A 13,794-nucleotide genomic window follows, 5' to 3' on the forward strand; every position below is an offset into this window, starting at 1 on the left:
GGGGTATGGATAAATAGGCAGAACACAGAGAATTTTTAGGGCAGTGAAACTAAAGGGTAGATAAATGTTATACATTTCTAAAAACCCACAGAATGTATAACACAAAGAATTAACCCTAATATAAACTATAGACATTTGTTAACAATTACATATTAATCTTGGCTCATTAACTGTAACAAATGTACCATATTATGGTAAGTTTTTAATTATAGGGGCAAGTATAGGTGGTATTGAGGCATCGTATTGGAACTGTCTGCATATTTTGTTTAATTTTCTGTAAACTCTGAGCTTCTCTGAAAAAAATGAAGTCTATTAATTTTTAAAACTCTGCTCCCCAGAACATGATTTTAGGAGCCACTAACACCTGGCTTCAAAAACAGACATGCAGGGATGGATTCATTAAAAGTGAATGACAAAGGCTTGGGAAGTTCTTCAGAGGACAATAAGATAGAACTGTAGAGGCCCTCTTAAAGCTCTTATAAAACAAGCAACTGTGTAAATTAAATGCCAAAGGGAATCCAGATAAAAACACACACACACACACACACACAATCTGTGTTAATGGAATGGATATAATTGAAAGCACTGCAATGTTTTAGATAAAAAAATAATGTCTACGTTTAGAAAAATGAAGTTCTTTCATTTTCCCCAATATCTTAAATTCTCAGTTTTCTAATATTATAGATAATGGAATTATTAATGGATTATGCAGATATTTAAGGCACTGTTATTTTATCAGCTATTCAAGGTTCAAGACACAGTTCTAAAGTCATATGGGCTATTAATTTGGTTTTGTTTTATGTGTTTATTTCAAAATTCTTTTAAATTAGTTCACCATGTATTTGATCTCTTTAGTTGGTCATAAATCCCTTGTCATCTCTTCCCCAAAACAAAACCTTGGATATGGCAAGCTTTCTACCAATGGTAACTGACCAACTTAAAATCTGTCCCTGAAGGAAAAATTACTATTTATCTCAAAGCTGCTATAATTACTTTATGTCAGTCTACAATTGCTGTGGTTGGCCAACTAGAATACTTTCTTTTTGCTGGCCTCTTATTATCATGTATGAAAGATGTATTGATTCTCAACATCCTTTTATTATTACTTTAGTATGGTTTTGGCAAGTGGAACTTCATCTTGTCTAGTTGTTTAGGAGCACTAAGTACAATCTTTCTCCATGGGTCTGAAAACCTTCACAACATACTGGAGAAAAGACAGGCCTTCGGTTGAACATTTACTGAAGCATAAATCATCACCCTACAAGATAATGTGATGTTTTGAACAACTTTAATTGTTTAAATTGGGAGGTTCTTATGTGGGGAACAAATTTTTCCTTCTGCAACTGTCATATGCTGGCTTTGCCATACACACCAGAAAGTCTGTATCTGTCCCACACACATCTCTCCCTTCCATACTAAATATATATTTTTTCTGGCTAAATATTCCTTGTCCTTCAAATTCAAAATTTAATCCAATTCAAAAATTAATGTGGTTACCATGATCTTGACAAAATCTACATTGTCATTAAGGTCTTTTAAGATAGCCCAAGAACCAAATGTAATATTAATTGTATTACCACTAGGATGGCGTGAGTGATGCAGTCACCTCAGGTGCAAAATCTAAGGGAGTGTCAAAAAGCTTGGTAATCAAAATAAACAATATTTTAATGCAATATTTGAAAAAATAACATTAATCAAAATAAATACTTTAGTGCAATATTTGAAAAAAATAAAAATTAATGCAAAAAGTTCAAATGGACAAGGATTTGGGTGTAATGGGTGAGATGAGTCATACAAGTAAGTACAGGGGAGGCTCCTGTCTTTATTGGACATTTCAATTTCTTGGAGTTAAAATCCTATTTGGATATTAGAGATTCAACTCGTGAAAGGAGCCAGCCTAAAGACATTGTTCCATTTGTACTCATTTCTTTTTTTAAATAATAATTGTAACTTTTAGTTTAGATTCAAAGGGTATATATGCAGGTTTGTTACATGGGTATATTGCATGATGCTGAGCTTTGGGGTATGACTGATCCCAACACCCAGGTAGTCAGCATAGTCCCCAGTAGGTACTTTTTCAGCCCTTGCACCCCTCCAACATTCCCCCCACCAGTACCTGCCAGTGTCTATTGTTCTCATCTTTATGTTCATGTATACCCAACGTTTAGCTCCCTCTTATAAGTGAGAACATGTGGTATTTGGTTTTCTTTTCCTATGTTAATTTGCTTGGGATAATGGCCTCCAGCTGTATCCATGTTGCTGCAAAAGACATAATGTTATTCTTTTTCATGGCTGTGTGGTATTCCATGGTGTATATATATATATTACATTTTCTTTATCCAATACACTATTGATGGGCACCTAGGTTGATTTCATGTCTTTGCTGTTGTGAATACTGCTGTGATGAACATACAAGTGCACATGTCTTTCTGGTAGAATAATTTATTTTCCTTTGAATATATATCCAGTAATGGGGTTGCTGGGATGAATAGTAGTTCTATTTTTAGTTCTTTGAGAAATCTCCAGACAACTTTCCACAATGACTGAACTAATTTACATTCCCACCAACGGAGTATAAACATTGTTTTCTCCACAGTCTTGTCAGAATTTGTTATTTGTTGATTTTTTACTAACAGCCATTCTGACTGATGTGAGATGGTATATCATTGTGGTTTTGATTTACAGTTCTCTGATGATCTGTAATGTTGAGCATTTTCTTGTATGTTTGCTGGCTGCTTGTATGTCTTTTTTTGAGAAGTGTCTGTACATGTCCCTTGCCCACTTTTTAATGGGATTGTTTCTTGCTTGTTGTATTGTTAAAGTTTCTTATAGATTTTTGATATTAGACCTTTGTCAGAAGCATAGTTTGCAAATATTTTCTCCCATCCTCTAGGTTGTCTGTTAATTCTGTTGATAGTTTCTTTTGCTGTGCAGAAGCTCTTCAGTTTAATTAATTAGTTTTATTTCATTTGGGTCCCATTTGTCAATTTTGGTTTCTCTTGCAATTGCTTTTGAGGACTTAGTGATGAAGTGTTTACCAAGGCCATTGTCCAGATGGTATATCCTAGGTTTTATTCTAGGATTTTTATATTTTGAGGTCTTATATTAATCTTTAATCCATCTTGAGTTAATTTTCATATATGGTACAAGGTAGCAGTCCAGCTTCATTCTTCTGCATGTGGCTAGCCAGTTATTCCAGAATCATTATTAAATAAGGAATCCTTTCTCCATTGCTTATTTTTGTTGACTTGGCCAAAGATCATATGGTTATAGATGTGCAGCTTTACTTTTGGGCTCTCAATTCTGTTTCATTAGTTTATGTGTCTGTTTTGTGATGTGTATAAAATGGTCATTTCTAGGACCCTTTGTGTGCAATGTGTGTGTCCAGAGGTACCAGTAAAAACCCTGCGTCGGCTTCTGTTTCAGTTTGCTACAACTGACACTGTCTCTACTTCTTACCAAAGCTCTCTTGAGCTTTCCTGTGCCTTTGTCTCCAGCCCTCACTGCAAGTCCTTAGTGCTGGATCTCTCTTTGATGATGCAAATACATCTGGGAAAGCCCATTTCTGACTCCACTTTAACTGGCTTGAATTAGAATGCTTTTTGTACTTGCACACAAAATATCAGAAATCTTATCCAACTTGATTTTCAAATATGGAGTTTATAAAGATATAGACCTTTTAGTCAGTATTGGCTTGTCTTAGTTATTGAACAGAATCAAAACATTCCATTTTTCTATAAAACCAAGATAATTATGAAAAAGTAGTTTTTCATATCAACTGATCTATTGAGGCTTATGTTCAGCAGAACCTACTTGGTAAGTTTAAACTGGGGATGGAAACAGGTCAGGATACTAACAAAATGAAATAAACTTTTTTTTGTTTTGTTTTGTTTTGTTTTGTTTGTTTTTTGAGATGGAGTCTCTGTCACCAGGCTGGAGTGCAGTGGTGCAATCTCAGCTCACTACAATCGCAGGTTCAAGCGATTCTCCTGCCTCAGCCTCCCGAGTAGCTAGGACTACAGACGTGCGCCACCATGCCAGCTAATTTTTGTATTTTTATTAGAGATGGGGTTTCACCATGTTGGCCAGGATGGTCTTGATCTCTTGACCTTGTGATACGCCTGCCTCGGCCTACCAATGTGTTGGGATTACAGGCGTGAGCCACCGCGACCGGCCAATAAACTCTTCTTTAACCTGCCTTATGCAATAAAGTCCCTGTGCCCCAAAGTTGTCTTAGAAAAGACAGCCTAAGTAGTTACTGTGCTTTGGACTTCACAGCGCAAGTACATCACACCATCAATATCCTCTTTAAAAGCCAGGAGTGAGGTTTATAAAAGTATGCTTTAAACAAATGGCAGCAGGAAATTCAAAGTTGGGTAATTCATATTGCTGCTATAATTTGTTTGCACCTAAAAAGAAAAATCATAGAAAATGAAGCATCATTGCCTGCAGGTACAGACACGTATGGTATCTGAGATCATTGTTATTCTCTTCCTCTCATTTTTCTCCCATATCCTCTTAATGGAATAATTACATTATTCTTTACTTGTATATAATTCAGGCAAGCTAAGCACAACCAATAAAATGTTTCTTCAGAGGAAAAAATCCCAAACATAATAAATTAGTTACTGTAAGTAGCAAGTATTCCAGGTTTGGGGAGAAAGTGTAGGAGACGATCCCCTCAGAAATGGACACCAGTGGATGGTAACATGTGTGGGAACAAGAGTGATTCTATCTTAGATGCTAATCCGCCGTGTTGGCTCCTGATTAACCCTGAGTCTGGGAATGCCTCCAAGATGTCTAGTTGATGATTTATTCTCTATGTAGAAACACTTATTTACTCTGAGTTACACCTTTCCTCCACAACAACCCTTGATCTTGTTGCATACATCACCTGTAGCTGTGACACCCATAGCATTCTCTCAGCCACCCACTCATTCCCCCTTCCATAGCTAATATACTTTTCCTCCAGGATATATAAACCCTGGGTCTGGAAGGTTGTAGTGCGAAGGCCTACCTTTCTTGTGGCCACCCAAGACCACGCTTCTGTCTGTAAGTTCCCCAGTGAATCACCCTTTTCCAACAAACTGGATTTTTCTGCTCTATTCTTTGGTTTCTTGGCTCCTTCTGCATTTGGTGGACACTTTGCATATATGGCCCTTTCATGGAACAATGTGAAACTTAAACATTTAGCATGTTGGGATGATCTACTTTAAGAGATGTTCTGTAAATGATTTGCTGTGTAGGCCATGACATTTCCGCAGGCTCACCACTGAAACATCAACCTACTATAAAATGATAAAACATAAGCTTTAAATGTGAGCACTCTAACATATTTATGAAAGACACAGCAGATGGGCAGAAAGAAACACTGAGAATGGGAATTTTATTTTCTTTTTAAATTTTTATTATTATTATTTTTTAGATGGAGTCTCACTCAGTCACCCAGGCTAGAGTGCGGTGGCACAATCTTGGCTGACTACGACCTCCATTTCCCAGGTTCAAGCGATTCTCCTGCCTCAGCCTCCCAGGTAAGCTGGGATTACAGGCACGCCCTACCACACCCTGGCTAATTTTTGTATTTTTAGTAGAGATGGGGTTTCGTCATGTTGGCCAGGCTGGTCTTGAACTCTTGACCTCAGGTGGTCTGCCCGCCACAGCCTCCCAAAGTGCTGGGATTATAGGCATGAACCACTGTGCCCGGCTGGGAATTTGCTTTTCAACAGGGAAAAGAGGCAGTGTATCTGCCAGGCAATAATGATGACGAGCACAAAACACTAATTTCAATGTATTGAGTATGTGAGAGGACCAATACTAGTTTCCTTAGGTGTATTAATTTGAATTATTTTAACAACTTTAGAAAGTCAATATGATTTCTGTTTGAAAAGTGAGCAAACTGAGGCTCAGAGATGTTGCACGCCTAAAGTCACACAGTTGGTATGTGGTTATGACAGTATTTATGTTCAGGTCTGTCTGCTTCCAATTCCTGGATTTTTTCTACGAGCTCCCTCTTAGCTGTTCCAGTGTTCCTCCACTAGAATTTTACATTCTTTAGTGAGACGATCTCCAGGCATTATCCTAGGTTGAATAAAACGCTCCAGAAAGTTCTCCAACTTAGATCTACAAATCAGTAGTTGTTTTGTAAAATAGCTTCTTTCTCCAAGGACTTCAGTTTTGAGGAATGTGTGCCCTGGATGAAGAAACCGGCATTCTCACTACTGGAAAGAAATAATTTTGTCTCCGTATTAATTTTTCAGTATTCTGGTTTTTAGATTTTTTTTTTCATGAGTTATGTTAGTTTTGACTCTTTTGACTAGAGCCTGACCATTCTTGGATGATCTACTAAATTCAAGTTTCTGAAATGACACACATGAGAGATAGCTTTATTGATTTTCTATGAATTTTCTTATTTTTTCTTCTTACAAAAATGTCTGTCCAGGAACAATACCAAAGAAAGCCAGGCTGCTGCAAAGCTTCTCACTGCCTTTGTATATTATGCTGGCTCCTCTGCCTCAAACACTTGCCCTGCCTTCTCATCTGAAAAATCATTCCTCTTAAAATCCAGCTCAAATGCTATCAGTTCTTTTGCAAAATCATTCTGGAAGACCCCAGGGAATGTCAATTTCTTATTCTTTTAAACATTCATATAATTTTGCATATATCACTCTCCTATTCACTTGACACTCTACAGTAACTCCTTCTGTATAATTCTACTTTCCCGTCTAGCCTGTGAGCTACCCAATGGTGTCAATGAACTCAGTCACCTTTGCAAACCTAGCATCTTCTACTGTACTGGCATAGGAAGAAAAATAGTCAATAAACACTTGCAGAAATGACATTTAAAAACCATGCAATCTTGTCTTTGAAAACTGTACTGTTCAAGAAGATTTAAGAGGATGAATACTTACTAGGGGCTCTTTTTCTCCTTGAAGAGCTTGAGTGAAATAATGGTTGTTGAACCAAGTTTGTTCTAAGTTCATTGAACTTGATTTATTAGCATTGAATTTTCTTTTTTAGCTTTTTTTAAATTTTCTTGTAATTGGCCTCTCCATGTTTAACACAACCCTCCACTTCTAAAAATCATAGGATGCTTCATAGAACAGTGAGAAAAGCGGACCCTTGGGAAGTCAAGGGACTGACTAAAAATCGCACAGCTAAGTGGGAGAGTTGAACTGGAACTCTGGTTCTATGGGCCTATTTCTTATTCTTTCTAGTAGGCCAGGTTGCTATGATAAAACAATAACCCCTTTAAGCTTCTTTATAGCTCTTTAACCTAATCAGAAAGCTTTCTTTAATAGTTGCAGAGGGCACCATACCACAGAGAAAAGTTGTCACGAGGTGTGGTGACTTTCCAAACAAAGCCGCTTATCAGTTCAATGTTAAAAATATTGGTCCCATCCTGAGAACTGTGGTTTCCTTTTCTTAATGAAAAAAGCAATAAAACGCAAGTACACATCCATCTGGACATACAGGCTGTCAACAATAAAATAATGAGAGATGGCACTGACCATAATCTGTGTTTTCCGGCTCCCAACAATTTGATGGCCAAAAATAGGGCGTCTGTGGAATGAAAAGAAGTGGAACCCAGGTTAGACAAATAAAAAATTGGTGGAGTTTCTGGCTGGCGAATTGCATTTATCTTCCACAATTCTCTATATTAGTTTGCTATATGTTTTATAATCCAGAACATGTTCCAAGAGAGACATTGTAAAGTCTTTGTCTACATGTACTTTGCTGACCAATTGCTCAGCTTCTATATATGTGTAGTACCAGCAAGCAGGTATTTAAAATGTCATCCCTTTGCTGTAATTTTACACCAACTGACATAAACGCAAAACGGTCTGATTGTATATTCAAACAAAAAGTATTCATCCACAGAGAGGACTGAAAGAGTATTATGTTCAGCAAGACTCAGGATGAAATATATTTAAATATAACAAATTGTTTTCTATGAATCATGTATCTCAACACTGCTTTTGGTAGCTTCAAAAAGCTCAACCAACTGATAGACTCTTTCTCTGAGATCTGACAATGATTTGCCTGGCTCCATTAGTCATATAATGCAGTTCTCAGCATTGTCCAATGACAGTAAAGCAACTTTTTACTCTCACTTTTAAACACATTTCCTAAATTCCTCTTGTAACTAATTTCTACCATTTAGTGGTGCAACAGGGTGACTCGAGTCAATAGTAACTTAATTCTACATTTAAAAATAACTAAGAGTGTAACTGGATTGTTTGTAGCACAAAGAATAAATGCTTGAGGGAATGAAGATCCCATTCTCCATGATGTGATGACTTCACATTGCATCCTTGTATCAAAACACCTCATGTATTCCATAAATATATATGCCTATTATGTACCCACAAAAATTAAAATTTAAAAATTTAAATTAAAAAAACCTACAAAAAATAAATAAATAAAAATAGAAACATTTCCTTACAAAGACACCTACTGCCCTAAAGTTTTACACTGCACAAATCAGAGGTCTTTTTTTTTTAAAGGAATAGTGTCTTAATTGAGTGATATAATCTAGAATAGGCAGGATCCAGATTCTGTAGAATTCTAGAAACTGATTGACTAAACTACAAAGGAAATGTCTGACCAAGAAAAACTTTATTATTATCATTAACATTTATATTTTCTAAAAGGACTTTCCTAGCCCTGCTAGCTGAACGTGCTTGGCTCCTGACCACGAGGAAACCTGATGATCACCTGTCTCCTTATCAATCGCTAGTCCCTGGAATGATGAGGCCTGCAGGACTCACTGTAACAGTGATGGCAAATATCAGTACTGTGGGCTTAATTCTATGTTAGCTAATTACAGTAACTACCATGTGCAATGAGCATAATTGGAGTAATCTCTGATCGTCTGATCATCTTCCCCTCTAGAAGAGAGACTCTAAAGGAGGGAAAATGGGTAGACAGGGAGAACTGTTTGAATCTCTAGAGACAAGTCTTTCCAAACCGTCTCAGAGGCCCCCCCGACCACCATCACCCAGAGATTTTGACTTACCCTCCGTTCTTTCTTGGGAATTATAGTAGTAAAATAAGGCTACCAATACTAGTTTTGTGAACATGAGAACAAAATCATCGTAGGAATTTTGAAGAAAGAAAAAAAGACTGAACCGCTAGACAAAAGAGGATAGTAAGACTTTATATGGGTCACCCTCATCACCCCAATCTCACTTGACTCCCTGGGAGATGAAGCTTAGAGAATTTGATTTCCTAAAAACAAAATTGAATCAGGATTCTAGGGGAGCCCTAGGGGGACAGAGTAGTTAAAACTTTGCTTTCATGTAGTGTGTTACTTTTTTTTTTTTTGAGATGGAGTCTCACTGTCCCCCAGGCTGGAGTGCAGTAGCGCAATCTTGGCTTACTGCAAGCTCCGTCTGCCAGGTTCACGCCATTCTCCTGCCTCAGCCTCCTGAGTAGCTGGGACTACAGGCGTCCGCCACCACGCCTGGCTAATTTTTTGTATTTTTAGCAGAGACGGGGTTTCACTGTGTTAGCCAGGATGGTCTCGATCTCCTGACCTCGTGATCTGCCTGCCTCGGCCTCCCAAAGTGCTGGGATTACAGGCGTGAGCCACCACGCCCAGCCGGTGTTACTTTTTGAGATGCTTCTTATGGAGTGTGCAGTTCCTTTTGGGTCGTTTCTATATTTTGGGGAGTATGTATGTGTATGTATAGGTGTGTGTGCAGGCATATCTATTTATCTAACCTTAAAATACCTATTCTAGTCAGACCAGTCAGACATATACTTTTTTTCCACAAAAGCACAAAAAATATTCTCAACTGTATTCTTATATTTTTCTTCATTCTTCATCATTTACTTTAGTGAGAATTTAATGACTGTAAAATTAAAGCATAAAGTAATTTTTTCTTGTGATATTATGTGGAAACGCCACTAAACCAATGTTCTTCACTAATATTGGAAGATTTTTTCTAAGAAGTAGTGTTTTGATTTGTAGTAAATGATAATACAAGAGAACAACAAACTCTTACAGTTTTTTTGGAATTTAAATACATACCTATATAGTTCTACCATACATTAGGACATTTTAATGCATGAGTTTCTTGATTTTTCAATATTGGCTTCCTTAGCTAGGATGAAACTCATCCAAAACTGTTCAACTGTTGTTCAATAACTGTTGGAGCATATACTAATGTACTGAAAATCATGAAAGAGAGCTAAAGAATTATATCAGATCTCATTTTCAGTTAGCTAAGAGAGGATGATTAGATAATTGTGACTTTACGATAAATTTAAAAAATCACGTGATTAAGACATGTACTACAAATTTGAGGCAAATACATAAACTGTCATGCAAATGACATAAAGATTTCTGTTTGTCTCAAATTAATGCTTTGAAGACTCTTTAGATATTTTTATTATTATTATTTTGAGATGGAGTCTCGCTCTATCACCCAGGCTGGAGTGCAGTGGCACCATCTTGGCTCACTGCAACCTCCGCCTCCTGGGTTCAAGCAATTCTCCTGCCTCAGGCTCCCAAGTAGCTGGGACTACAGGCATGCACCATCACACCCAGCTAATTTTTGTATTTTTGGTAGAGATGAGGTTTCACCATGTTGGCCAGGATGGTCTCAATCTCTTGACCTCATGATCCGCCTGCCTCTGCCTCTCAAAGTGCTGGGATCACAGGCGTGAGCCACTGAGCCCAGCCTAGATTCTTAATGATGGTTAGGCTCCCAATCATTCACTGGAGGATTTGTAAACACGGCAATCCCAACTTTTCTACTTTAATTTATGATTTTAAAGTATCCTTCCAAGGAGTTGAATTTCACTTTGGTGTAATAAAGAACTTTCACTGCTTGGAACCAACATAAAAATAGAACTGAAGACTCTGAATAATAATTTGTTTTCTATTGTTAGAACTCTTCAAATGTCGACTGGTTAATGACTTGGTAGACATTATAGTAGAAATTAAGTTACCTCTGAGTTTTCTGGTGTTTTTTAAAATCTTGGTTTCAGAATTCTAATATTATTAGATTTACAAATGTGTTATATTTAGATACTATTTTAAATATGGATGTATCATTAAAATATGTAACATTTACTATTTAGCACTAATGTAATTTTAATGTGTATATTTATAGATAATGTTTATTTTATATCTGCCTATCTATCTCAGCACACTGAACTTGACAACTCTCTGTCTATCCCTAGTAGTTACATAATTCATATGTCATTTGTACCCATTCCCTTGCTTTGTTCTAAAGCTCTTTTAAAAATTATCTCCTTTTCTCCTGTGTGTATGGTGACCCCTTCCTTCACATGGCTTTTTTTTTTTTTTCCTGAGACAGAGTCTCTCTCTGTCACGCAGGCTGGAGTGTAGTGGCACAATCTTGGCTCACTGCAACCTCCACCTCCCAGGTTCAAGCTATTCTTCTGCCTCAGCCTACTGAGTAGCTGGGATTACAGGCACATGCCACCACACCCAGTTAATTTTTTTTTTTTTTTTTTAGTAGAGATGGGGTTTCACCATGTCGGCCAGGCTGGTCTCAAACTCCTAACCTCAAGTGATAGCCCACCCTGGCCTTCCAAAGTGCTGGGATTACAGGCATGAGCCACTGTGCCTGGCCTCATGTGCCATTTTAGAACCATGAGCATGACTAAGACATGTAAACCTTGTCTGTCTACTACTTTTTTTCTGGAATAGAGATTTCTTTAAAAAAATCAGGAAGCATTAGTCACATAAAAACAATGTATTTGCTGATCACCAATAATTCCTAGTTATTAAAAATTTAACCTTGGGACCAGAAGTTACTCTAATAATATGCTATTTTAAGCTACTGTTAGTGTAAGTTTTGCTGTATAAAGAATAAAGCTCCATTAATGTAAAGCTTTTGTAAGTTAAGTAATTTAACTAAGTGCTTGAATACTTAGCTCAGTATCACAGTTTCAGGATACAGCTTTATTTCCTCCTAGCTCTTAAGTCCAAAGCTGTCCTACGATTATTTGCCTTGGAAGAAATGAGTCCAAGGGAGGGGCAGTGAGACTGTTCTATGAGGACAATAATCTTTAAAATGATTTTTTAAAGCAAATGATTCAAGTGATTTTTAAAGCATATTTCCTCTTTGTTCTCAGTTTTCCCAAACAAATTTTAGGCACTCTGATTACTATTTAGTCATTTATGTAGACATAGAGCATTTAATAATACTTAGAACAAGTGACAAGAAGGTTCCAAAGTCTGAAAGTTGGGACTATGGGGAGAACCTCTTGGAAATGGGTTAGAGTTTGACATCCAGCATTTTATATGCCTGAATTTTACAGGCTAGAATCTGCTAGTCAGTTATTAATGAGCCATAATGTCTACTGAAATGTAGAATATACTTTAGGTAAATCAATGTGAACTCAAGTGTCAAATATACTTACAATGACTGAAATTAGAGTCCACAATCATTGCCAGAAAGAATAATAGCATCTGTGTCATTTGCAAATGACCTAGAATGACTCTTATCAGTTTGCAAGTTATCTGAGGTGTCCTGTTGCAGTTGAGTGCACACATACAATATATCATCATGTCAGTCTTCAGAGATTTGTAGAAGAGCCTCGGATGCTGAGAGTTTATTAATTAGCTGAATCCTATCTGGAGCTTCAAGCATTCACATTAAAATTTACTTGGGCTGAAGATGGTCTGGATCACAGGCAAGGGTCAGACAGAGGAAGACTCTCCGGTCCTCCTGAATGCCATGAAGTCACTTTCTGAATTTCCCTTAAGCTTTTCATATAAAATAGAACTTCAATCATCACACAATTTAGCTTTCACACATCATCTTGACTAAGCATACTTTATCTTTCTCTGTGTTTATTGCTTTTTATGTCTTTAGTTTAACGTTAATCAGTTTCTAACTAGCCTAAGTCAAAGTAAAATAAGGCATAGTTTTTAAAAGTTCTGTTCAAAAGAAACCTAACTAACAAATGAAATGCAGGCTTCTAGTTTACTGTTAAAGAACATTTCTAATAAACTTACTTGAAACCGGTAAAAGGTGCCATCATCCTTGAGTGTGAGGACATGATCTGAGATTGGAAAGAAGTAGCCATGGGCAGCCATTAACGTTCCCAAATGGAGCGCCTCCACTGTTTTATGAAAACAAACAAAAAACATAAAAAACCTTTTAAATGTATTCATTTATAGGAATGTAATGTTTTTGTGTGGTTCCTTTTGTCAGATACAGTTAAGTTCCTCTTCAAAGATTTAATTTCTGACTTCCTTGTTCTTTGTTCTCGAGATCAACTTCCTTGTCCCTTCTACTAAGCTACCTAAGCTACCTGCTCTGTAAACAACTTCTCCTACCAGTCCCAGTCTGTAACTCACATCTCTTCCTTATTTGGAAACAGTCCTCCTTTACTCCTGGCTACCCATTCTGTAAACTGCCCCTCCCATTGAAACAGGTCTTCCCGCCAAAACTACGCTTCCTGCCTTTGCCGTGCCCTGACATGCCCAAACATGCCTTGTACCGAAATGGACAGCCTCTCCCTTCCCACCTAATTAGCCATATTCAATTTTAAACAGCAGCCAATCGGGTCAGTTTAGATTGTGTGGTATGGCTCCAGTCAATGGGGACAGGACACAGAAGCAGGGACTAATAGTGTTAGGGATAAAAACTCCTTCCCTCCTTTGTTCAGTGTGCTCTCGCAGTGGCCAGAAGTATGAGTGGCACCCTTCTGCAGAAGTAAATTTGCCTTGCTGAGAAATCCTTTGTTTCAATGCTCATTTTCCTTGCGACTCCGAGCTCTTGTTTCTAACACTTTAGAGTAGATTCTTGG

The 13,794-nt window shown here is 37.3% G+C and overlaps 1 protein-coding gene across 1 annotated transcript in view; it reads right to left on the minus strand.

The window, feature by feature from the left end:
* Positions 1-13,794, minus strand: part of RGS7 (regulator of G protein signaling 7) — a 581,272-nt gene that overhangs the window by 138,909 nt on the left and 428,569 nt on the right. The window contains exons 5-6 of the mRNA XM_058430506.1: positions 12,998-13,104; positions 7,509-7,560 (exon numbers count right to left, since the gene is read on the minus strand). Of these exons, the coding sequence (XP_058286489.1) occupies positions 7,509-7,560; positions 12,998-13,104 (159 nt within the window). The remainder of the gene's footprint in view (positions 1-7,508; positions 7,561-12,997; positions 13,105-13,794) is intronic.

The sequence above is a fragment of the Hylobates moloch genome, unplaced genomic scaffold (genome assembly GCF_009828535.3).
Source record: "Hylobates moloch isolate HMO894 unplaced genomic scaffold, HMol_V3 SCAFFOLD_18, whole genome shotgun sequence".
Lineage (NCBI taxonomy): Eukaryota > Metazoa > Chordata > Mammalia > Primates > Hylobatidae > Hylobates > Hylobates moloch.